The sequence below is a fragment of the Coregonus clupeaformis genome, chromosome 20, assembly GCF_020615455.1.
Source record: "Coregonus clupeaformis isolate EN_2021a chromosome 20, ASM2061545v1, whole genome shotgun sequence".
NCBI lineage: Eukaryota > Metazoa > Chordata > Actinopteri > Salmoniformes > Salmonidae > Coregonus > Coregonus clupeaformis.
The window spans coordinates 41691301-41718405 of NC_059211.1; the positions used below are offsets into that span (position 1 = coordinate 41691301).

The 27105-nt window shown below is 46.2% G+C and overlaps 1 protein-coding gene across 1 annotated transcript in view; it reads left to right on the forward strand.

Moving 5' to 3' along the window:
- Positions 1-8398: 8398 nt before the first annotated feature.
- LOC121533418 (breast cancer anti-estrogen resistance protein 3) overlaps positions 8399-27105 on the forward strand; it is an 87715-nt gene continuing 69008 nt past the window's right edge. Inside the window, exons 1-2 of the mRNA XM_041839355.2 lie at positions 8399-8647; positions 18077-18428. Of these exons, the coding sequence (XP_041695289.1) occupies positions 18085-18428 (344 nt within the window). The 5' untranslated portion in view covers positions 8399-8647; positions 18077-18084. The remainder of the gene's footprint in view (positions 8648-18076; positions 18429-27105) is intronic.

Below are 27105 nucleotides of genomic sequence, written 5' to 3' on the forward strand. Positions count from 1 at the left end.
GTTTTCACGCAAAAGTTGGAGTTTATAAAAACGTGAGAATGTGCTTATCCTCCCGCAAACTTTAGACCATGCGTCCCACAGTTTCTAGTGGTTGAAGTACTGCATTGCAAGAAGGCAAAAGTAGCCTTTTGCTGGAAAATATGATCACACTCTTATTCATAATTTAAAAAAACAGGTAGCTTAATATAGTAACAAGATGCAATCATTTGCCATTAGTGAGAAGAGCGAAAATCATTTTAGTTTTATCTTTGCATTAATAAAATATTTAGAGATAGGCATCTATTTCCTATAATTTATTTCATTTCCATGATCATTGCAAAATAAATTCCTTACCTTTTCTGACTGTCATGGTTTCATACTCGTGAAATAGCCTATAGGCCTACAACAAGTTAGGATAGGCTACCATTCATCCCATCTCTCATCTATTTGGACCCACGTGGTCCTCTGTAGCTCAGCTGGTAGAGCACGGCGCTTGTAACGCTAAGGTAGTGGGTTCGATCCCTGGGACCACCCATACACAAAAATGTATGCACGCATGACTGTAAGTCGCTTTGGATAAAAGCGTCTGCTAAATGGCATATTATTTATTATTATTACTTCACAGTGGTAAATAGATAAGCTATTTCAAGTATTTTGCTCTATGTGGTCCGATCCGAAGCGCAGTGTAAGGGTAGACCGAACAGTTCACCTTTTCCATTGACGTTTGTAGGCTACATCTGAAGACTTTAACGTCAAATTTCTCGATTTGATAATATGGTCATAACCATGTCATAATATGTCATAACAGCTGACATTACATGTCATAACCTGTCATAATTTGTTCATAACACTGTCATGACACATTTATTTAGACCTGTTGTGACATATATTGCGTTATATTATGACAGGTTATGACAAGTTAAGTCAGCTGTTATGACATATTATGACATGGTTATGACCATGTCATAACGTGTTATGACGCTAGGTGTCAAGTAAAGTGTTACCAACATGGGGTACATGGTACATAATACATATATCATAACCATTGCAGAATAAATTCCTCACCTTTTCTGGCTATGATGAGTTCATAGTCCAGAAGTAGCAATACAACAAATTACCATGCACATCTCTCATTTAATTGGAGTTATAATGCTCGTTCACGCGCACAGTTTTACAACAGGTCTGATTTATAAAGGGAAAAATGTGTATGTATGGCGTGCACCCAAGTTTACTGTATAAATCTCAATATTTTTGTGAGTGGGCAGTCATTTCAGAAATAGTGAACACAGATATTGTCACAACTTCCTCCGAAGCTGCCTCCTCTCCTTGTTCGGGCAGGCTTCGGCGGTCGTCATCACCAGCCTTCTAGCCGCTCCTTATCTCATCATTCCATTTGTTTTGTCTTGTTTATTACACACACCTGGTTCATATCCCCTCATCAGTACCTGTATAAGTGTTCCCTCTTCCCCCTTGTCTTTGTGTGTGATTGTTTATTGTGGAGTGTAGTGAAGCTCGGTGGAGCTCCTTGTATTTTGTATCACCGGGATATTTTCCCATGTGCCTTGTATTTTCCAGTGCGCCTGTGTTGCGCACTGGAGTGTTTTGACGCGTTCCTGCGTAACTCTGTGGTTGCGGAATAAAGCCTGTTATTCTGTGATTTACCCTCCTGCGCCTGACTCCTTCAACATCACCTCATCACAGATATTTTGTGTAAAATTTAGCAACTTAGCATTTGAAAAACAATACAGTGTCAGAATATACACTGAGTATACCAAACATTAGGAACACCTTCCTAATATTGAGTTGCACCACCCCATTTTGCCCTCAGAACAGCATCAATTATTCGGGGCATGGGGCCTCATTTATAACCGTGCATACATTTTACACTAAATATCTGCGTGTGCTATTTCTGAAAAGGCTGAGCAACAGACAAAAATATTGAGATTTATGAACTTGGTGCACGCCATACTTAAGCATGTTTCCCGTTATAAGTCAGACCTGACGTAAAACTGTGCGTGCGTGAACGAGCATTAAAACTCCGCCTGAATAACGCCCATCATTCACCTTTTATGGTGACAATTACGCCATTATTTGCTGTATACTTTTGAAGTATTGGAATTTGGCCATGACAGTATATCTAAAGGAAATATCAATGGCGAACAATGTGTGACATTTGCTGTATATGATCGTTACTGTGCGTGCGTGAACGAGCATTAAAACTCCGCCTGAATAACGCCCATCATTCACCTTTTATGGTGACAATAACGCCATTATTTGCTGTATACTTTTGAAGTATTGGAATTTGGCCATGACAGTATATCTAAAGGAAATATCAATGGCGAACAATGTGTGACATTTGCTGTATCTGATCGTTTCTGAAACACAAAAACGATTGCAAATTGTTGTGGACCTGTAAACAGATTGTTTGAATTCAGTAATGTTTTGCATTTACTTTCTCCCGAACCTAAATACGCTGCACTGCCCGCAAATTCTGAAACATTGTCTAGCCTACTCTGAAAAAAATGAAAACTATAGTAGGCCTACTTACAGTGGTAGCCTACACACTTCAATGCAACATATCAACTGTCTGTTCACCTGTTAAATTCTACTGTATGTTATGAACCGTGCTCCCTTTCGGATGCATAGAGCAAAACATTGAAATTATAATAGCCTAACTAATTGGCCCAATTAAATGAGAGATGCGCATGGGAATTTGTTGGATGGTTACTTCCGGAATATGAACTCATCATGGCCAGAAAAGGTGCCATGGTTATGATATATGTATTATGTTTAAAAATGAAATATTGTCTAGGCTACTCAAGAAATTTGACATTACAGTATTCAGATGTAGCCTACAAACGTCAATGGAAAAGGTGAACCATCTGTTCTACCGTTAAACTGCGCTTCGGATCGGATCGCATAGAGCAAAATACTTTAAAGACCGGTAGCTTATCTATTTACCACTGCGAAGTGGGTCCAATTAGATGAGAGATGGGATGAATGGTAGCCTATCCTAACTTGTTGTAGGCCAATAGGCTATTTCACGAGTATGAAATCATCACAGTCAGAAAATGTGAGGAATTTATTCTGCAATGATCATGGAAATAAAATAAATAATCGGAAAAATATTTATAATTATTTTAGAATGTAAAGATAATAAAATAAATTGATTTTCGATCTTCTCACTAACAACCTGCTTTTTTGTTACAAATAAGTCGTCATATATTCTCCATTTGCACAAGGCTGCTAGGCTACTTTTGCCTCTTGCAATGCAATACTTCAACCGCTAGAAACTGTGCGAACGCATGGTCTAAAGTTTGCGGAAGGATAAGCATATTCTCATGTCAAGTTCAGTTTTGATAAATGACAACTTTTGCGTGAAAACTGGCACACGCATATTTTGGGCCATATTTTGTGCATACGCAATGTTTATAAATGAGGCCCCTGGACTCTACAAGGTCTCAAAAGCGTTCCACAGGGATGCTGGCCCATGTTGACTCCATTGTTTCCCACAGTTGTGTCAAGTTGGCTGGATGTCCTTTGGGTGGTGGACCATTCTTGATACACACAGGAAACTGTTGAGCGTGAAAAACCCAGCAGCGTTGCAGTTCTTGACACAAACCGGTGCACCTGGCACATACTACCATACCCCGTTCAAAGGCACTTTTGTCTTGCCCATTCACCCTCTGAATGGCACACACACAATCCATGTCTCAATTGTCTCAAGGCTTAAAAATCCTTCTTTAACCTGTCTCCTCCCCTTCATCTACACTGATTTAAATGGATTTAACAAGTAACATCAATAAGGGATCATAGCTTTCACCTGGATTCACCTGGTCAGTCTATTTCATGGAAAGGTGTTCTTAATGTTTTGTATACTCAGTGTAGTATGTATACATATGGGGACGGCAGGCACGGCAGGCAGATTTTAATATATTGCTGTTCGTTGAATTCCGGCTCAGCCTACATATATATTTAAGTGTCTATAGCTTCTGTAACCATGCGTGTAAAACTCTGCTTGGGTTAGAACTTTCATCCCTGAGAATTAAAAACATTGCAAGAAATAAAGGCACAAGATAAATGCTATATTAATGCTATGTCTTTGCCTAGTGAGTCCCACACTATGATCATTTAATCTCATCATGACATACAGCAATCCTCTCTGCATTGCCTCTCGTGTCCTGAAGATGACCTGGAATGTCACAGATATGACCATAATTGATGGGATGGTTAATGAAACTATTGTGAGAGCCAGATTATGACAACATGGGGAACAAGTGTTAGTAGGGTTGGATAGAAAGAGATTGAAGCCGGTGACGGGATAACAACACTGCCTCCTACCATGACAACACTCAGAGATGTCTATTAAAACCTTATGGGATCAAAGTGTTGAGATGGTGGAGGGCGTTTTCTCAGGATGGTCCCTGTTCCCATGTCTCCTCTGTCACATGGGGCGGGACAGTGGAAGGTTTGACGGTTAGTGGTGAGAGGGTTCAGTCTGTCCAGACCAGCCCTGTTCCTCATCAACATAAACAAAGTCCTCTGGTGTCAACAGCTGTGCATGCTCTGTAAAGAAAGAAAGAAAGAAAGAAAGAAAGAAAGAAAGAAAGAAAGAAAGAAAGAAAGAAAGAAAGAAAGAAAGAAAGAAAGAAAGAAAGAGAGGGAGGGAGAGGTTGCTCAGTTTGAAATAACCCTGCTAATAACACACCTAATATCTCGACCTATCTTAGCGCTGATAGCTGATTGTAAAACAGTCACAGGCCACCCCAACTAGAAATCACTGGTCAGTTTTATTATCAACCAGGCTTGTGTGACAAATTTCTCTATGCAATGTGATAGCAGACAACGCTTAAGCAGCGTGTCTAATCCAAGGTCATCCAGCCTGCCTGTATTAGCCACCATGCCACACATCATTGTCACTGACACAGGGCCATCTGTTATTTTTACAACATTCACTGCTGACTGACAGCCATAGCATTTCTTGTATTGTTGGATCTCAGTGCGTTCCTCTTCACACTGTGTGTGGACTTCCCCTTGGTGACAGGCTGACAGACTGAAAAATATTGCTCATAACTAAATCCCAGAGAATTCTATGAAGTGATGTTGTAGTTGAATCATAGTCAGTTAAACCTGGTCCCACTAACATTGTTCTGTTAAGAGTGTTCAATGTCAAATCTTGAATGATGCAATAAAACCATGGTTGTTTATACTCCTTTAGAAAGTTATGGAACATGGAATGACATGTTCTTAAAACAAGGATAGTTTACATTTCAAGTGCTGACAAACTGTTCTTCCTCGCAGCCTTGGGTATTAGGCCGTAGGGGGGACGACTTCAGGCCTGCAGTACATACTGCATGTCCTCTACTCATAATTAAACTACAGCATAGGGAAAAGACTGGTAGAGAAACAGTTTTAGTACACATCCTGTGCTAGCATTTTCCCATACAGAAACATTCCCCTTTACAGAATGGAAGAACTGTATTTTTCCCAGAGGGAACTTGGTTATGATTGACAGCTCATGGGCATGGGATGGCTCCTGTGTAACTGTGGTTATCTACGGGCATCAACAGGCAGTACTGTGAGTAACCAACAGCAGATTACAGATCAGGATCTTGACTCATGGCAAATAGAGGGTGGAGGAGTGATCAGAGGAGTGATTTCTTGGAAATGCCCCCCTTCCTTTACAAACATGTGAGGAATGAGATGGATCAGGACTTTTGCATCTATTCCGAGGGGAAAACATAGCACCTGGCGTCTAAATTTTCCCTTGATGAATGCATGTGCACTGGACTAGGAGTTATTGTGCATGTGTATGTGTGTGCGTGTGTGTGTGTGTGTAGCTGAGGTGCCTGAGGACACCCAGGTCATCAGATAACAGCAAGGTGTGAGCCGATCTGTACAGTGTCACTCAGTGACAATCTGTACCAAGCCAAACTGCATCAATACAAAACAAAGGAGAACACACAGACATTGTCTACAGAACCTACATTTCTCTCAAATATACTAGCTACACATCCGCTGTACCACAGTCTGCCCTGTTACAGAATGATTTATTGTCAAATAATATGACTTTGACTAATTGAGGTTATATCACGACATACTATGTCATTCTGTTTATGTAACATTTCTATACTAAAGAAAAATCGTATTTATTTTCAGATGTTAAACATTTTCAGTGTCTTGACACCTTGATGAATGAGGGGTGTTGTGAGGTAGAGTATAGTCCTGGCAGGTGCAGTGTAACTGGAGAGGATCTGTCTGATTCCAGATGTCTGTCCAGTGTGTGCGTGTGTCCTCCTGACAAAATACCCAGCTGGGATCCAGGTGCTGAAGGCTTCTGTGGACACACACACACACACACACACACACACACACACACACACACACACACACACACACACACACACACACACACACACACACACACACACACACACACACACACACACACACACACACACACACACACACACACACACACACACACACACATATACAGTGAGGGAAAAAGGTATTTGATCCCCTGCTGATTTTGTACGTTTGCCCACTGACAAAGACATGATCAGTCTTTAATGGTAGGTTTATTTGAACAGTGAGAGACAGAATAACAACAAGAAAATCCAGAAAAAAGCACGTCAAAAATGTTAAAAATTGATTTGCATTTTAATGAGGGAAATAAGTATTTGACCCCTCTACAAAACATGACTTAGTACTTGGTGGCAAAACCCTTGTTGGCAATCACAGAGGTCAGACGTTTCTTGTAGTTGGCCACCAGGTTTGCACACATCTCAGGAGGGATTCTGTTCCACTCCTCTTTGGAGATCTTCTCCAAGTCATTAAGGTTTTGAGGCTGATGTTTGGCAACTCGAACCTTCAGCTCCCTCCACATATTTTCTATGGGATTAAGGTCTGGAGACTGGCTAGGCCACTCCAGGACCTTAATGTGCTTCTTCTTGAGCCACTCCTTTGTTGCCTTGGCCGTGTGTTTTGGGTCATTGTCATGCTGGAATACCCATCCACGACCCATTTTCAATGCCCTGGCTGAGGGAAGGAGGTTCTCACCCAAGATTTGACGGTACATGGCCCCGTCCATCGTCCCTTTGATGCAGTGAAGTTGTCCTGTCCCCTTAGCAGAAAAACACCCCCAAAGCATAATGTTTCCACCTCCATGTTTGACGGTGGGGATGGTGTTCTTGGGGTCATAGGCAGCATTCCTCCTCCTCCAAACACGGCGAGTTGAGTTGATGCCAAAGAGCTCGGTTTTGGTCTCATCTGACCACAACACTTTCACCCAGTTCTCCTCTGAATCATTCAGATGTTCATTGGCAAAAGTTTTTCTGGATTTTGTTGTTGTTATTCTGTCTCTCACTGTTCAAATAAACCTACCATTATTATACCAATTATAGACTGATCATTTCTTTGTCAGTGGGCAAACGTACAAAATCAGCAGGGGATCAAATACTTTTTTCCCTCACTGTATATACACACACTGAGGTACTGTGGCAGATTTAGCATAGCGTTATACAAAACAAACATCACCTGTCCTTTCAATCACAGGGCCACAGCACTGGTATCCTTGGCCAGGGTCTGCCAGGAAGGAACACACACACACACACACACACACTGGGTTGTGTGTTGTCATCAGCAGACAATGTGAAGGAATCAGAGAACAAAGACAGGGGAAAGTGTATTCTGTACCTCAGCCAAGACAAACAGGACTCCCTCTGTCTTCTGGGGACAGTACGCGTGTCTTACAAGACAGAATACTAGCTACCTTAACATTTAATAATTATTATTTTCATGTTTTCAGAGACGTGATCAGATTGCACATCATAGCCTACAGTTGCACTGTCTGTACAGTGACAATCATTTAAAAAAATGTTTAAAGAACATTATTAGATTTTCAAAGAACATTATTGGAGTGAAACTGGACAGTAACAAAGGCTGTTGTTGGGATATGAAATGTGAGGCTGCTCTGGCCTCTGTCCTGGGATTGGTGACAGAGGAGAGGAGGGGAGAGTAGCGAAGAGAGAGACGTATTCAGTGCTGGGGGGCAGGGGAGGATGGGAGGGGGGGTGTAAGTCGTAAATCACTCCCCTGTGGTGCAGTGTGTGTGTGTGTGTGGAGGAGCGGGGCATGTGTGTGTGTCTGTGAGTGTGTGTATCAACGAGAGAGAGAGAGAGAGAGAGAGAGAGAGAGAGAGAGAGAGAGAGAGAGAGAGAGAGAGAGAGAGAGAGAGAGAGAGAGAGAGAGAGAGAGAGAGAGAGAGAGAGAGAGAGAGAGAGAGAGAGAGAGAGAGAGAGAGAGAGAGAGAGAGAGAGAGAGAGAGAGAGAGAGAGAGAGAGAGAGAGAGAGAGAGAGAGAGAGAGAGAGAGAGAGAGAGAGAGGGCATACCACTGAGGGGAAGAGGACGGCAACACAGCCACTGTGGGAGGCCCAGGGACACACAAAGCCAGAGAAAAAGAGAGAGAGAGGAGGAAGGGGTTTGTTTCAGCCATCTAGCCTTGTTGTTGCCTGTCCGTGCGAGTCTCTGTGCTGGTCAGTCAGTCTACAATGCCTGGGACTCTGTTGTAGCGCTGCCGCTCAGGAGGAACTCTACTGAAGTGAAGTGAGGAGGAAATCTCTGGCTGAGCTCTTCTTCAAAACAAGTGCAACTTTAAACAGACAGGTAAGGATTTCTAAAAATGGTACTGGATTGGAGTCTGCTTTGTATAAAAGTGTTGGAATGTGTTGGTGCTCCATCCAGATGCTGATACGGCTTACAGAGGTGTGAGGAGTATCTCTCTCGCTAGTTTGTTTACTTTTTACAACTTCAAAGAACTTTGATTTATTCAGAGTTGTCAACAGGAAACTCTTTGTATTGTTTTCAATAGAATGACTTCAGTCAGTTCAGTTGTTGATGCTTTTTCTCACTAACAAGGTCAAACTTTTACAAATGTTTCCTCAAACCTTTTACACAATAACAGAAGCTAAGCATATTTTTCAAGGACTTTGTTAGTCAATGGAATAGATTTCAGAGACTTTTCCCCTGGGAAATTGGCCACCTAAGTTGCTGGTTGCTGTGTAGGAGAGAGATGACTGTAGCTGGAGTTGTTGGGCTTTAATAACTAGTGATTAATATGTCATACACAAACCAGCCATGCAGCTCACAGACTGGAAGACTCTCTCGCTCCCTGTCTCGCTGTCTCTTGCTTCTTCTCTCTCTCTCTTGCTCCTCTCTCTCTCTCTCTCTGAGGAGGAGGAGAGGAAGGAGGGAGAGATCTGTTCATATCAAACACCCCCTTCTCTCAACAAAAGAAGGGCCAAAAAGTGTCATGTGACAGTTGAGCTCTATGTTCTTTTCAGAGGTCTGGAGAAAGACTGGCCAGGGGTTGCTTTAGTAATGCACTGCTGTGTGTGTGTGTGTGTGTGTGTGTGTATATGCTTATGCTAATGTCTGTGTGCAGTATTCCGCCCATCCACTCTCTCCAGTTTGCAGTGAGAAAGGAAGGGCAACCTCATCAGTCAGTTTCCTCTGGTGAATTTTATTCCTCTCTTCATTTCCCTGCATGCGTTTTATTTGTGGTGTTGTTTTCCTGTGCAACTCATTAGTTTTCCTAGTCGGTCTGTTCTGCTGTCTGGGTAATGAGGGGCCAGGCCTGCAGCATGTGACAGAGCTGGAGCTGTAAAGTGTCTGCTGATTGCTGCTTTTAGAGCCCCAGCTGAAACACATCCAGATCTCCCTGCCCTGCCTGCTGCCTCCACGCCTTAGCTGATTGGGTGTGTGGAGCTGTTCACAAGTCAGCCCCTTTCGCCAAAGCTTCCTATTCATTCCTGTACACTAGATAAGATGCATACTGGACACCCTGCTATAGAAACCCTGAGTGCCGGCTCTGAGCCTGTCTACAGCCTGATTCACTGTGATTTGTGTACTGAGTGGAGGACCAGCATTAATGGGGGGAGAGATGAACTCCCAAAGCCCTGGGTGTGATGGGTCTGATGGGGCCGAGATGTATAGCCCAGCCCAGATGTCCACTGTGTAGAGCAGGCTGCTATTCTAGACTAGAGCAGACCAAACTGTTTTGTCTCCCTCAGAATTGCTTCCATTGTCAGATATAGGATGGATGGGAGAAGCTGGTTGGAAATAGCAGTCAGGCTATGGTGACGGATATATTAGAGGGTTTATTCTGAAGAGTGCTCCTGTGGCCCACAGCCTCTCTGGGTCTTTTGTCCACTCAAAGCAGGTTTGAATTCATTAAAGGGGACTTGCATTATTCACTAGATTCCCATGGAGGAGTGAGTGTGGGGGAAGGCTGGATAAAACATAACACTGATAACACTGGCCAGTTTGTTTAGAAATGCTCTGGAATATTCTCTTCTTCCCCTGTACGTCTCTAACAGCTTTAGTTTGGATGCTTCTAGTTTTATTTCCTTTGCATATTGACTCTTGCATATCTTTTTGAATCAAGGCCAGTTTTGTTCACTTTCACTTAACAGATTTGTATGTGCTGAGTGACTAGTGCAGGACACAATGCTCCTACTATAGGTACAGTAAAAGAAAGACAATATTTGTGTTTGCTGACATCAGCAATGACATGTGCCCTGTGTCACAAGCCAGATGCAGACAAAGGACTTTCAAGAATTTGCGAGTGTGAATGTGTGAGTGTGTGTGTTATTGTGTGTCTTCAGTGAAAGATGCAGAGGGTGATGTAAGCAGTGGGCAGAGAGCCAGAGAAAGACCATTGTGCTTGTGAGAGGTAGAGAGACAAAAGAGAGAAAGGAAGTGAAACAGTGTGAGGTCAAGTGGAGTGACATCATGAGAGGCAGAAAGGAGATAGACGAAAGAAGAGGTCTCACACCTCAGTTCAAGTGACGGCCATAACCTTGTCACCTCTTCTAGTATTTTGTATGAATCATTTATGTTATGAGATTAATGTCTTGAATATTCATGTTCTTAAGGAGCCCTTTCTCTTCCGGCACGTGCGACAGACTGTCACCACAGGGGAGTAATTATCAAGCAGCATTCCTTAAGGAGAAACAGATGTGCCTGGTTCTGGCCCCACTGACTCACTGCTGGGGTGCTTCAATCTGCTTTCTCTGAGGTCAACAGCAGGCCTCCACACACTGACCAGCCCTCAGGGACTTTACTCACCAGCCAATTAACCCCCGCCCCTGCACCACCAGTTTAACTGGCTTCTATAGGAATCGTCACCTGGCTTCTGCAGGAAGGGATGTGTGATTGTGACTGTTCAGTGGTCTGGCACAAAATGGCTGCTGACCCGCCCACTGTGCATCATCACCCAGGTGGGTGCTGTTAATTAAGGTTGGGTGTTTGGTTGAGTTGTGTGAATTGTTGCACCCGCATAGACTGTAATGTGTTTTAGAACTGTGAAGGGTTATGTTCTTCCCACTTGCTGGTGTTTGTCCTGTGGTATGATGATGATGATGAGTAACTGGGACATGTTCAGTGACTCAGTCCACCTGAGGAGTCTAACAGAGCAGGTAAATAAACATCTGTGGTGGTCTGATCCGATGGTGCTTTCAAGACAACTGGAAACTCAGAAAAAAACTTCAGGTCAGAAAGTCGGAGTTCTAGAAAGAGTTTCCATCTTGGAATTCCGAGTTGGATGACTGTTCAAAACTATTTTCCCAGTCCGAGCTAATTTTTTCCCCAGAGTCCCCAGTTGTCTTTAATGCACTGAAGTCGGAAGGTGGAAAAGTCGTAGAGTTCTGCATCATGTCAGGACATCTGATCAACATGATATTAGAGGGGTTAAGCAATTTCTGGAAACTGTTCTTATGGGGTGGGGGAGTTTTTGATTCTGGATACCTAATATACAGTACCGTATCACTCTGTGAAAGCCTGTTCTCTGCTCTGATCTTCAGCCTCACCATGCATCTGGAACATTAAGTACAGTACAGTAGGTGGATCAAAAGTGTTTCTGATCCTATCTCATTGGAATGTCCTTTTTCTCCTGAGATTGAAACCTGCTGGTAACCATGGTTATTTCCCAATATACATAGCTAGCTAGATTTCTATGTCAACCAGGAACACGTTTCAAAGAGCATATCATCCCTCATGAAGAAGTGCTACTTATCTACTACACAAAACCTATTAATGTCTAGAATGTCATTGTATGCTGTAGCGTTAAGATTTCCCTTTACTGAAACTAAGGGCCCTAGCCCGAACCATGAAAAACATCCCCAGACCATTATTCCTCATCCACCAAACTTTACAGTTGGCACTATGCATTCGGGCAGGTAGCGTTCTCCTGGCATCCACTAAACCCAGATTTGTCCATCAGACTGCCAGATGGTGAAGCGTGATTCATCACTCCAGAGAACATGTTTCCACTGCTCCAGAGTCCAATGGCGGCGAGCTTTACACCACTCCAGCCGACACTTGGCATTGCACATGGTGATCTTACGCGTGTGTGTGGCTGCTCAGCCATGGAAACCATTTCATGAAGCTCCCGACAAACAGTTATTGTGCTGACGTTGCTTCCAGAGGCAGTTTGGAACTCGGAAGTGAGTGTTGCAACTGAGGACAGAAGATTTTTACGCGCTACACTCTTCAGGACTCGGCGGTCCCGTTCTGTGAACTTGTGTGGCCTACCACGTCGCGGCTGAGCCGTTGTTGCTCCTAGACGTTTCCACTTCCCAATAACAGCACTTACAGTTGAACGGGGAAGCTCTAGCAGGGCAGACATTTGACTTGTTGGTAAGGTGGCATCCTATGCCGGTGCCACGTTGAAAGTCACTGAGCTCTTCAGTAAGGCCATTCTACTGCCAATGTTTGTCTATGGAGATTGCATGGCTATGTGCTCGATGTTATACACCTGTCAGCAATATATTTGTTATAGATGTTAGAATATTTTTCCACTTTGACATTACTGAGTATTTTTTGTAGATTGTTGACCAAAAATGACAATTAAATCCATTTTAATTCCACTTTGTAAAACAACAAAATGTGGAAAAAGTCAAGGGGTGTGAATACTTTCTGAAGGCACTGTACATCTTGACCTGTTGCCAAGGAGGCCCTCGACATAAGAAGACTGGAGGCTGTTGTTGGTAAGATTAACATTGTTTATCAAATGTTTTTCTGTGTTGTCTTATGTGACCTCTGTTAGCAGATGATTGATAATGCTTTATAATTGGTTGTCTCTTGTGCTTGTCCTTATTTTCTAAAAGGTTACGTGGTGGAGAAATGTGTCTGCAACAAAAAGGGTGTTTAGCATCCCCAGTCGTGGAGAGGGTATTCTTTGCTGCTGGCCTGCTCTCCAGGCACCATCGCATGAGCCTGAAGCCACAGACTCTGGCCAATCTCGTGTTTCTAAAAACGAATTCAAAGGCACTGAGCCTAATAACGCATTTTTCATAATTTTAAGTAAGTCACGCAATTTATAGACTATAATGATTTAATACAACAAAATGTTGTTTAAATGCTGAGCCCTTTAGGTCCCTACCAGCCTAGTGTGTTGCAATCGCAAATGCTTCAAAATGTATTTCTTTGTAGGCTATAACCTTGAAATGATTGAAATAATATAGCCTAAATAATTACTTTTTGTTCTTTCTTAGGCTACCTGTCTGGCTCCTGACAGGTTTACAGTGTTTATATGCTGTTTAATATGACATGTAGCCTATTTGAAATTATGATTACAGTCACCTTTTCCTGTTGTTTATTAAAATACTTTTCTTTCAAATCATATGATTTGGTTTCAATACTTCAAAACCAAATTATAGATCCAGGTAGTCACAAAAATATATGGGTGTTGGTTAAATTGTGATTTTAGTGAATGGAGCGAATATGGATCTGCAGTTTTTTTTCCTGTGAGAGAGGAGCGTTTTTTAGCGGAGTGGTTGGAAAGGACGTTGAGCAATTCAGTAGTGATCAGTAGTGGCACAACACTACACACACAAATGGCAGTAGTAATTCAATAGGGATTGAGTCGGCATACAGCTGTACTGTGTAGGCATTACGTAGTAATTCAATAGTGAACATGTAGGAATTGTGTAGGTATGTGTACGTTTTAAGTAGTAGATAACCAAAAGCTCAGTAGTTACACAGTTAAGGGGGAGATCTTGTGTAGTAGTGATGAGTAGTAGGTACTTTTTCATGAGGGATGTCCAGGTGTAAAGGGATCCTCATGCTTCCCAGATGAAACAGTTTGGAGGAGTTTGTGTTTGTGCATATATTCTGACGACATATTGTGACGTTTTTGTTCTTTATGGACTTCGGTGAGGGTTTTTTCGGCTGTTTGGGCAGAATTTTTTTTTTCTGGAGGTAAACTGAAATTCGGAGCCGAAGTCTAGGCCCCTTTCTTCGGTGATTGGTCAACAGTAAGGATTCTTCAGCAAAGTTTTTGTTGTCATTCAACAAGAGACGACTCGTTTTCATGCACATTTTTTTCATTGAGAAATACTGCACCAAACATCTTAGTTAGATGTAATATTGCACGACTAAGATCTCCTCTGCAAAAACGTCAAAATGAATGATAGATTTTTTGAGTTATCTTAGATTAATTCTGACTACTTTGAGGAAGTGTATTTTGGCTACAGCGTCTCAAAATGGACAAACAGTACTATTCATTACTCTTCTTACCTGATGGCATTATTTAATCTCCTCGCTACTGCTATGCTGAGTAAGGAGACATAGCACATAGAGAAGGGAGATCTTATCATACGTTAATTACAGGACTAGATTTGACTACTCTTCATTGAATTTGCAGAATCAGAGTGAGTGTCTGTGTGTATTTTGAAGTGTGCTGTCATCACAAGGCAGATTATGGTACTCTCCCATCAGTCAGTAGCACCCATGATGTTGGGGAATTCCCACCAGACTCACTAGACCCATACTGCTACAATACAGTCCTCCCTGCTGCTGCCGTCCTGGCACTGAGCCAGCTGGATAAAACAGCAAAGCATCTCCTCGAAGAAGAAGATATCTGGTTGCACTGCAATTACTGTGGGGTGGATTAACCATTTTAAGGATGTGAAGCAGGTCCTTAAATCTCTCAGTTAGAGAAGAGTTCACAGAGTTAATACCAGACCTCAACACTGACACCAGCCCTGGCTCAGATAAAATTTCACACAGCACAAAGAGGACACAGGCTTTGAAAGCAGCATCAGCACTGCCCTGTGTGTGTGTGTGTGTGTGTGTGTGTGTGTGTGTGTGTGTGTGTGTCGGTGGCGGTGTGTTTGTTGTTGAATAGCTTTAACAGAACTGGTTAACAGGGTCAGTGCGTGCTCACACTCAGCTGTTGTCTGGGTCAGTGGATTCTCTACCTCTCCTCATCCCCGTCCTCCCCAAGGGGCTGTTTCTATAGGACTGCTGCTCCCTCAATCCACCACCCATTGTCTTACCACACAAAGGTTTACATCCATCCATGAGTAAAACAAAGACTGCTGAGTAAGAAACTCGATCAAAGTGCCAGGCCAAAGTTTTTCTTTGTCTTTCATCGCCACACGATTGCATTTTAATTAAGGCAGCAGGCTTTATCCTCAGTTGACCCCTTATGATAATACAATATCATAAATTACGGCTACACCGCTGAGAAGATTGCCATAATAGTTTTGCCAAGTTCACTTCCCTTCATATGCCAAGTCAAATTTAAGAAATAAAACAGGTTATGAATAATCCATAAACTGTGTGGCTGCTCTGTGAGGAGAAGGTGAAGAAACAGCAGCAACAAGAAGTGATGTCAGCCTCTCTCTCTCAGCTAAGGCGTGAGTTTAGTTTCTCTGCTCATTAGCATGCTAAAAAGCTGGCTGGGGGGCAACGGATGAAAGCAGAAAGCTGAGCAGAAAAACCTTTCGGCTTAGAAAGGAGTCTTTATTTCATTGTCCAATTAGTGGTGTAGTGGTCCAAAAACTGGGTGTGGAATGCTGAGGTAAACATGTTATTTGGAGAGGGCATGGGACAAGAGATCCCTATCTGCTGTCTTGTGGTCAGAGACAGACTGGCTGGTGGTTCACTGATAGCCTGCAGTTATGTCATCCTGCTCCTTGCTGCTTCTCCTCTCTCTCTGGCAGGTTGTATGGAGAGGGAGGGATCATCAGTGGAACTATGACTGGAATAAATGAAGGATGGTCTCTATGCCACTGGCTTCATTTCACTGTACTTACATATATATTCCATCATTATCATAACATATCCAGTGCCAATGCCGTTGTCACTGTGCTATAGTATACTGGGTGGGCAGCTTAAGAGGAACTGTACGTACACACGTATATGTTCCCATCCATCTTGTCCTTTGTGAGGATGTGCATCAGCAGCACCTGTTTACTTTACCGGACACCATGTCTCTGTGATATTGTCGCAACAAAGACAAAACACAGTCATCTTAGGTAACCAGCCCTATATGTCTTGACGACTCATTTCGAGCTCACAGAAGAGGGCTCCGGGCAGCCGAGCGGAAATGGAGGAAAACTAGACTCCCTGCGGACCTGTCATCTTTTCACTCCCTCCTCTCTACATTCTCTTCCTCTGTTTCCGCTGCTAAAGCCACTTTCTATCACTCTAAATTTCAAGCCTCTGCCTCTAACCCTAGGAAGCTCTTTGCCACCTTCTCCTCCCTGCTGAATCCTCCTCCTCCTCCCCCTCCCTCCTCCCTCTCTGTGGATGACTTCGTCAACCATTTTGAAAAGAAGGTTGACAACATCCAATCCTCATTTATTAAGTCAAATGACACCGCTGGGCCTGCTCACACTGCCCTACCCTATGCTTTGACTTCTTTCTCCCCTCTCTCTCCAGATGAAATCTTGCGACTTGTGACGGCCGGCCGCCCAACAACCTGCCCGCTTGACCCTATCCCCTCTCTCTTCTCCAGACCATTTCCGGAGACCTTCTCCCTTACCTCACCTCGCTCATCAACTCATCCTTGACCGCTGGCCATGTCCCTTCCATCTTCAAGAGAGCGAGAGTTGCACCCCTCCTCAAAAAACCTACACTCGATCCCTCCGATGTCAACAACTACAGACCAGTATCCCTTCTTTCTTTTCTCTCCAAAACTCTTGAGCGTGCCGTCTCTAGCCAACTCTCCTGCTATCTCTCTCAGAATGACCTCCTTGATCCAAACCAGTCAGGTTTCAAGACTGGTCATTCAACTGAGACTGCTCTTGTCTGTGTCACGGAGGCTCTCCGCACTGCTAAAGCTAACTCTCTCTCCTCTGCTCTTATCCTTCTAGACCTATCCGCTGCCTTTGATACTGTGAACCATCAGATCCTCCTCTCCACCCTCTCTGAGCTGGGCATCTCCGGCGCTGCTCACTCTTGGATTGCATCCTACCTGACAGGTCGCTCCTACCAGGTGGCGTGGCGAGAATCTGTCTCCGCACCACGTGCTCTCACCACTGGTGTCCCCCAGGGCTCAGTTCTAGGCCCTCTCCTATTCTCTCTATACATCAAGTCACTTGGCTCTGTCATATCCTCACATGGTCTCTCCTATCATTGCTACGCAGACGACACACAACAGTGTGGATGTCAGATCACCACCTCAAGCTGAACCTCGGCAAGACGGAGCTGCTCTTCCTCCCTGGGAAGGACTGCCCGCTCCATGATCTCGCCATCACGGTTGACAACTCCATTGTGTCCTCCTCCCAGAGTGCAAAGAGCCTTGGCGTGACCCTGGACAATACCCTGTCGTTCTCTGCTAACATCAAAACGGTGACCCGATCCTGCAGGCTCATGCTCTACAAAATTCGCAGAGTACGACCCTACCTTACACAGAAAGCGGCACAGGTCCTAATCCAGGCACTTGTCATCTCCCGTCTGGATTACTGCAACTCGCTGTTGGCTGGGCTCCCTGCCTGTGCCATTAAACCCCTACAACTTATCCAGAACGCCGCAGCCCGTCTGGTGTTCGACCTTCCCAAGTTCTCTCATGTCACCCCGCTCCTCCGCACACTCCACTGGCTTCCAGTTGAGGCTCGCATCTACTACAAGACCATGGTGCTTGCCTACGGAGCTGTGAGGGGAACGCACCAATTTGTAAGTCGCTCTGGATAAGAGCGTCTGCTAAATGATGTAAATGTAAATAACCCCTAGGTGGAAATCAGCCCACTCCTCCTCCTGCCATGTGGTCTAATCTGATGTCTCTCTCTCTTTCTTCCCTCTTAGAGCTGAGGATGATGGCAGAGGGGAAGTTTGCCAGTCTGCCCAGGAATATACACATGCGCGTGGGCAGCAGGCAGTGTTCTCTGGCCTCCTCCATGGACCTGTTGAGCTCCAGGCCTGCAGTACCGGAGCTGCCCCCAGCCGGATACCACAGTGTCTCCATCCACGGCACTCTGCCTAGGCGGAAGAAAGGGGCCCCGGCCCAGGGCCCTGTCTGCTCCTGGGACATGTACAGCCACATGGGCACCCTGCCCCACCCGGCCCGCGCCCGCCTGCCCTCCTCGCCACTCATCCACAACATCATAGAGGAACACCAGCCTTACCATACAGGGAGGGAAGGCCACTCTGCATACAGGTACAGACACACACATCCTTTTATGCTCCAGGGCTATGTTTTTCCTTTGTTCATATCAAAGAATCTGAATATAAAACAAATAGTTATGTTTTGTACAATAAGACACTTAAGGTTCACTCTTTAAAGCCCCTTAAGTACTGTGCAGACTTTCAGCTGCTACCAACCCCCTGACGAACTGAGACTACTTCACTCTGAAATAGTGCCCCTGCTCAAGCCATGGTAAGCAGGTCAGCTGAGATGTAATCAGTGAGCAGCACATGTTAGCACTAGCCTCTCTGCTACCACCTCTCTGTCTGTCAGGGCAGGGGGCTGTATCCCTCAGGCCCTGTTGAGTCACTGCAGAGCAGCTTCACTGTGGCCCCCTATAAATGTTATCTGGGGGCTGGGCCTGCTTTGTCAGGGCCTCCTCTTCCCCACAGCACCTTGCGGGGCTTAACACCTCACTCACAACTGAAGCACAACACTGTCAGACTGCTGATAGGGCTTGCTTGATCTTAGAGAACACAGAGAACTGAAGAGAAGTTCCACAGCATCAATCCATGTGATTAGCCCAGAAAACTGTGGACAGAGACACAACAGCATACTCACACTTTTACACACACACAGACATCAGAGAGATGCAGTGACGGTAAGCCCTCTGTTTAGAGTGATATAAACCAACCACCACAACAACAAAGCTTGTCTAGATGTTTGAGATATATACACCCAGACAGCCTAGACTGTGAGTTATATTCTGTGTGACTGTAGACCAGAGCAACAGAGCAGCGCTGGACAGAATGAAACACAGCCCCCCTCTTTAGACACGCTTTGGGCAGGCAGACAGAATATGTCTGGGCCTGGGTGGAGGAAGGGGGTTGGGGTTACTAATAACTGAAAGGCTGTGTCTATCCGTTGACATTTGAAGGTTATCTAATATAGGTCTAGTATTTCATCCCCACAAAGCTGGTGAGGTTAGTGGAGGTGAAAACTAGATAAAAGGAAGGAGAATAAATGAGCCACTGATTTCCATAGCAACCTTCATTCTGGCAGTATGGGAAACACAGTGGAGGTGTGGAGGAGCAACAGAGGAAGAGGGTTGTCTGGCTCAGCAAAGAGAGGGAAGCAAGGAGAGAGGGAAGGAAGGAGAGAGATAGTGAGAGGGGGATGGAGAGGAGGGGAGAGAGGTTCTGAAGAGAGCCCTGAGGTGCATTAAGCATGCAGAGACCATATCCCAGCCGTAGCGTCTCAGATTCTGGCTGCTGCTGTAACTCTAGACGCTGATGTGCAGATAGATGTGTGGAGATGGTGAGGGATCAGGGCTAACAGAACACTATGACAGCTTTAGTTCTGAGGGACCCATTCTGTGTGGCTGGCAGCACTGTGCTGCCTGCTACAAGACAGGACTGCAGGCCCATTGTGTCTATCTGAAGGCCACTGGTTGAGTGGTTGGTTACCTGGCTTTGTCCGGGAGCTGGATATGGCTGACTGGTGATGGAGATTTCAGGATTACTCAAAGGGCTTTGTCCTCATCTCTTATGAAAAGATACAGGTAACTGCCAAAATAATGGAAACACTTGAGTAAATGAGTGATACAAAGTATATTGAAAGCAGGTGCTTCCACACAGGTGTGGTTATTGGGTTAATTAAGCAATTAACATCCCATCATGCTTAGGGTGATGTATAAAAATGCTGGGCAGGCCATTATTTTGGCCATTATTTTGTTTACCATGGCTATGCCCCCATAGGATGACAATGCCCCATCCACAGGGCACAAGTGGTCACTGAATGGTTTGATGAGCATGAAAACGATGTAAACCATATGCCATGGCCAACTTAGTCACCAGATATCAACCCAATTGAACACTTATGGGAGATTCTGGAGCGACGCCTGAGACAGCGTTTTCCACCACCATCAACAAAACACCAAATGATGGAATTTCTCAAGGAAGAGTGTCGCATCCCTCCGAAAGAGTTCCAGACACTTATAGAATCTATGCCAGCTGTTCTGGCTCGTGGTGGCCCATGCCCTATTAAGACACTTTATTTTGGCAGTTACCTGTGGCTCTGTCATTAACATGGGAGGATGTGCCACTATCCATCTCTTTTCATGGAGATTACATTGATCAATGAACACTGCTTCATTTCTGCTCACTGAACTACTTGGCTTATTCTTGTTTTGTGGATTTTATACATGTTTTAAACCAACCTATGTTTCTTTGTGCTGACTTGTTAGTCTCCCTGACTGTCTGTTGACCCTTGACCCAGACAGTGCTCCATCCTTCTACCACATGCTAATTAATCAGTGTTTACTCTGTATCGATGATGCTATCTGGATTGATCCACAAAGTGAGTGATTCTTCAGGTGACCCCTAACCTCAGTCAGTGTGTGGTATGTGTGCCTGTATGTGTGCCTGTGTGTGGTGTGTGTGGTTGTGTGTGCGTGCCTGTGTGCCTGTGTGTGTGTGTGTGTGTGTGTGTGTGTGTGTGTGTGTGTGTGTGTGTGTGTGTGCATGCGTGTGTGCGTAAGCCAGATAGCCACTATAACCCAGGGCCCACTCACTCTGCCCCAGGGAGAGGCAGACAGCTCTTGCTGTGGTGTGCCTGCAAATCCTTTACGAGTTGGACTCAGGTTGACTCAGGTTGAGATGGCGAGAAGATTTACAGCCTCGTATAAGAGATGAAAGGGCTGATAAAAGACTGAGCTGGCCGTGAGCTCAGAATCTAGACTGACTGATTCTCTCTGTTTGTTCTGCTGAGAAATGGGCTGCTGCTGGGTCAGATCTGAAGCCTGTATGGTAACCGCTGAGGCTACAGAACAGGGAACAGTGGTGAAGGTAAAACAATATTGAAGAGGGCCTCCCGAATGGCGCAGGGGTCTAAGGCTACAGACCCGGGTTCGATCCTGGGCTGTATCACAACTGGCTGTGATCAGGAGTCCCATAGGGCGGTGTACAATTGGCCCAGGGGAGTGTTTGGCCGGGGCGATTTACTTGGCTCATCGTGCTCTAGCGACTCCTTCTGGTGGGCCGGGCGCATGCAGGCTGACCTCGGTCGTCAGGTGAACTGTGTTTCCTCCGACATATTGGTGTGGCTCGCTTCCGGGTTAAGCGGGCGGGTGTTAAGAAGTGCGGTTTGGCGGGTCATGTTTCAGAGGATGCATGACTCAACCTTCGCCTCCCGAGCCCGTTGGGGAGTTGCAGCGATGAGACAAGATCGAAATTGGGGTAGAAAATATAAAACAAACAGTGAAGAGAGTGTTTTCTGCATGTCTGTCTGTCAATGTCAGTTCTGAATAAACCACTCTGATCAAAAACCAAAACATCCCACTGGGAATCATGGTACTGCAGCTGTAGTATGTACGTTGATAGGACCACAGAAAGTCTTTGTTTTTACGCCATGCCCAGGCTGTCCTTGGTATCACAGCAGCGATAAGTCATGATGCTGTGATGCCAGGCCTCGATGTTCCCAAGGACACTGTGAGCTAACCCGATCCCAAGAAAATTATGTAATTGTTATGACATTGCTGTTTGATCATTGGTCGCATCTCCAAATTATGTCATGCTGTGTTACTGTAAAGCTGTTGGTTAGGTACAGTAAACATACTATTTCCGTATCTTAAAAGTAAAATTCCATTCCCATATCAGAATCACAGCCGCGGAACAATCATTTACTGTATACTATCATTGTCAGTGATTGTCTGTGGGACTCGCAGGCTTCTATTGCATAAGCCAATCCCAGTGTATACACTATAATTATTGTCCATGTGTTAGTGTAGTTCTGTTCATATTGTTCAGCCAGAGCAGCAGGTGCCCCCTCTCCTCCCTGAGTGCTGATCTGATGCGAAATAAACAACGCTCCTTTTAGCAGCTCCTGTTTGTGTTGGACCATCGGCGTCCTGTTGTTTTCTCTCTCGTCTGCTCCTCCCTCCTCCCTCCTCCCTCCTCTCTTGTTCTCTCTTTCTCTCCCTATCCTCTGGGTTGGTGTAAGGAGTAGGCAGAAGGCAGAAGGCAGTATAGCCACAGCTGGATCTGCTTTTATAAGGCCAGCCAGCAGCAGGCTGAGAGCACATGTTCTGTCTGAGGGGACACACACCTGCAGCCACCCTGTAAAATGAAGAGAGAGAGAGAGAGAGAACTCAACCAGGGCAAATCAATACCACCCCCTCTCCTCTCTTCAGTTTCCCCTGTATTAATTAATTCAATACCAGATGGGCACACAATGCTGTTTGGGAGAGAATAGTATATGTATGCATTTACAGTGCGTTCGGAAAGTATTCAGACCCCTTGACTTTTTCCACATTTTGTTACATTACAGCCTTATTCTAAAATTGATTAAATTGTTTTTTTCCCTCTCATCAAGCTACACACAATATCCCATAATGACATAGCATTTTTTTTTTTTTGCACGTTTATAATAAAAAAAACATGAAATTGTCACGACTTCCTCCGAAGCTGCCTCCTCTCCTTGTTTGGGCAGGCTTCGGCGTTCGTCGTCACCGGCCTTCTAGACACTGCCGCTTCTCATATCTTCATTCCATTTGTTTTCTCTTGTTTATTACACACACCTGGTTCATATCCCCTCATCAGTACCTGTATAAGTGTTCCCTCTGCCCCCTTGTCTTTGTGTGTGATTGTTTATTGTAGAGGAGATTATAGCTCGGTGGAGCTCGATTCTATTGTGTATCGCTGGGTTATTCACCTGTGTGCCAGGAGCATTCGAATATGCTAGCCGGCTTGGGCGAAGCGATGGATCGGGTTCTCCAGGTCGTCCAACGCCTGGAGGGTAGAGGATCCGATCCTTCAGGACCAGCTGCGCTACCAGATCCAGCCACCCACACCCCAGCACCCAGAGGGATTCACCTGTCCCGACTGAGGGAGTACGACGGGACAGCGGCCCGCTGCCAGGGTTTCCTCCTGCAGCTGGACCTCTATTTTGCCACCATCAGCCCGGCTCCCTCGGAGCGGGAGAAGGTGTCCGCCCTCATCTCCTGCCTCTCGGGCAAAGCCCTGGAGTGGGCCAACGCGGTCTGGGGTGAAGGAGGAGCCTCGTTGGACAACTACGGGGAGTTTGCTCGCCTCTTCCGGGCCGTCTTCGATCACCCTCCCAAAGGGACATAGGCGGGCGAGCGGCTGGTCCATTTGAGGCAGGGGACGAGGACCGCGCAGGACTTTGTCCTGGAGTTCAGGACTCTAGCGGCTGGGTCCGGGTGGAACGAGCGGGCCCTCATCGACCACTTCCGGTGCCACCTGCGAGAGGACGTCCGAAGGGAGCTAGCCTGCCTGGATACCATGTTGTCCTTCAATCAACTGGTGGACATGGCCATCCGGTTGGACAACCTGCTGGCTTCTAGAGGACGTCCTGGAAGGGGCCTGCCCGTTCCACCCCCCCCAACTCGGATCACGAGATGATGGAGCTGGGTGGTGCGGCGATCCGGGAGAGCGGAGGATGACAGCGCCAGTGTCACTCTTGTGGCACGAGAGGACATTATACTGCACGCTATCGTCAGCGTTCCTTTGGGTCTGGAGGCGGCAGGCAGGGCACTCTCGCGTCACCCCAGGTATCGAACACCCACACTCGTTCAGAGCCCTCTGCTGCGCACTGTACCCTACACATCCACTTCCCTGATTACACGGTAGTTCCCCAGTGTAAGGCGCTGGTCGATTCAGGCGCAGCTGGGAACTTTATGGACAGGTCGTTAGCACATAGTCTAGGTATTACATTGGTTCCCCTATCCATTCCACTGCCCATCCAAGCACTTGACAGTCGACTATTAGGGTTCGTTAGGGAGGTTACAGCACCAGTCACGATGGTTACACAAGAGACCCATAGAGAGCAAGTCACTTTTTTATTTTTGAGTCTCCTGATTTCCCTGTTGTGTTGGGTCTTCCCTGGTTAGCAATACACAACCCCACCTTTTCATGGCCGCAGAGGGTTCTCACGGGGTGGTCGCGAGAGTGTCAGGGTAGGTGTCTGGCTGTTTCCGTTGGTGCAACCACGCTGGAAAGTCCAGACACTACCTCCACCGTGCGCATTCCCCCCGAAAACCTTGATTTGGCCACGCGTTTTCCAAAACGCAGGCGACCAAATTACCACCTCATCGGGCGGGGGATTGCGCGATAAACCTCCGGGTAGACGCTGTGCCTCCCAGGAGTTATGTATATCCCCTGTCGCAGGCTGAAACGGAGGCGAAGGAGACATACGTCTCCGAGTCCCTGGGCCAGGGGTTTATACGTCCCTCCACCTCACCCGCCTCCTCAAGTTTCTTTTTTGTGAAGAAGAAGGATGGAGGTCTGCGCCCTTGCATTGATTACCGAGCACTGAACAAGGGGACTATTCATTATAGTTATCCTCTACCCCATCATTCCATCTGTGATCGAGTCAATGCATGGGGCGCGCTTCTTCACAAAATTAGATATCCAGAGTGCGTACAACCTGGTGCGTGTCCGAGAGGGGGGTGAGTGGAAGACAGCATTCAGCACAACCACGGGGCATTACGAATACCTGGTGATGCGTTACGGTTTGATGAATGCTCCATCAGTCTTCCAGTCCTTTGTGAAAGAGGTTTTTCGGGACATGCTTGGTCGCGGTGTGGTGATCTACATCGATGACATTCTGGTGCCAGAGGACATAGTGTCTGACCGGGGTCCCCAGCTTACATCCAGGGTCTGGAAGGCGTTCATGGAACGTCTGGGGGTCTCAGTCAGCCTGACCTCTGGGTTTCACCCCGAGAGTAATGGGCAGGTGAAATGGGTGAATCAGGATGTGGGTAGGTCCCTGCGGTCCTACTGCCAGGACCGGCTGGGGGAGTGGTCAGTGTTCTTGCCATGGGACGAATATGCCCAGAACTCTCTCCGCCACCACTAACCAATCGCCATTCCAATGTGTTTTAGGTTATCAGCCAGTTCTGGCACCGTGGCATCAGAGCCAGACCGAAGCTCCTGCGGTGGATGACTGGTTTGGGCGTGCGGAGGAGATGTGGAACCCTGCTCACGTCCACCTCCAACGCGCTGTGCGTCGCCAGAAGGCCAACGCTGACTGCCACTACAGTGAGGCCCCGGTCTTTGTACTGGGTGGTCGGGTCTGGCTCTCGACCCGGAATCTGCCCCTCCACCTGCTCTGCCGGAAGCTGAGCACGCGGTTTGTGGGGCAGTTCAAAGTCCTGAGGAGAATAAACGAGGTTACCTATAGGTTACTACTCCCTCCAGATTACCGTATTAACCCCTCGTTCCATGTGTCTCTCCTCAGGCCAGTGGTGGCTGGTCCGCTCCAGGAGTCTGTGGTGCGGGAGGTCCCTCCACCCCTCTGGACATCGAGGGGGCCCCGGCGTACTCCGCCCGTTCCATCCTGGATTCGAGGCGTCAGGTGGTGGGCCTTCAGTACCTCGTGGAGTGGGAGGGGTGGTCCGGAGGAGCGGTGCTGGGTCCCGGTGAGGGATATCCTCGATCCCTCCCTGTTGCGGTATTTCCACAGTCGCCATCCGGCTCACCTGCTCCGCGTCCTCCTGGCTGTCCCTGAGGCCGGTGTCAGCGCGCTGCTGGAGCTGCACGTTAAGGGGGGGGGGTATTTTCACGACTTCCTCCGAAGCTGCCTCCTCTCCTTGTTCGGGCAGGCTTCGGCATTCGTCGTCACCGGCCTTCTAGCCACTACCGCTCCTCATATCTTCATTCCATTTGTTTTGTCTTGTTTATTACACAGACCTGGTTCATATCCCCTCATCAGTACCTGTATAAGTGTTCCCTCTGCCCCCTTGTCTTTGTGTGTGATTGTTTATTGTAGAGGAGATTATAGCTCCGTGGAGCTTGATTCTATTGTGTATCACTGGGTTATTCACGTGTGTGCCTTTATTTCCCCAGTGCGCCATTTGTCCGCACTGGTGTGTATTATGCATTGCTGTGTACCTCTGTTTATTGATTAAACCATTTATTCCGTGATTTCCTCTCCTGCATCTGACTCCGTCCAACATCACCCGCTACAGAAATATCACATTTACATAAGTATTCAGATCCTTTACTCAGTACTTTGTTGAAGCACCTTTGGCAGCGATTACAGCCTCAAGTCTTCTTGGGTACATGCTTGGCACACCTGTATTTGGGGAGTTTCTCCCATTCTTCTCTGCAGATCCCCTCAAGCTCTGTCAGGTTGGATGGGGAGCATCGCTGCACAGCTATTTCTAGGTCTCTCCAGAGATGTTCGATCGAATTCAAGTCCAGGCTCTGGCTGGGCCACTCAAGGACATTCAGAGACTTGTCCCGAAGCCACTCCTGCATTGTCTTGGCTGTGTGCTTAGGGTCGTTGTCCTGTTGGAAGCTGAACCTTCGCCCCAGTCTGAGGTCCTGAGCGTTCTGGAGCAGGTTTTCATCAAGGATCTCTCTGTACTTTGCTCCATTCATCTTTCCCTCGATCCTGACTAGTCTCCCAGTCCCTGCCACTGTAAAACATCCCCACAGCATGATGCTGCCACCACCATGCTTCACCATAGGGATGGTGCCAGGTTTCCTCCAGACGTGACGCCAAAGATTTCAATCTTGGATTCATCAGACCAGATAATCTTGTTTCTCATGGTTTGAGAGTCCTTTAGGTTTCTTTTGGCAAACTCCAAGCAAGCTGTCATTTGCCTTTTACTGAGGAGTGGCTTCCGTCTGGCCACTCTACCATAAAGGCCTGATTGGTGGAGTGCTGCAGAGATGGTTGTCCTTCT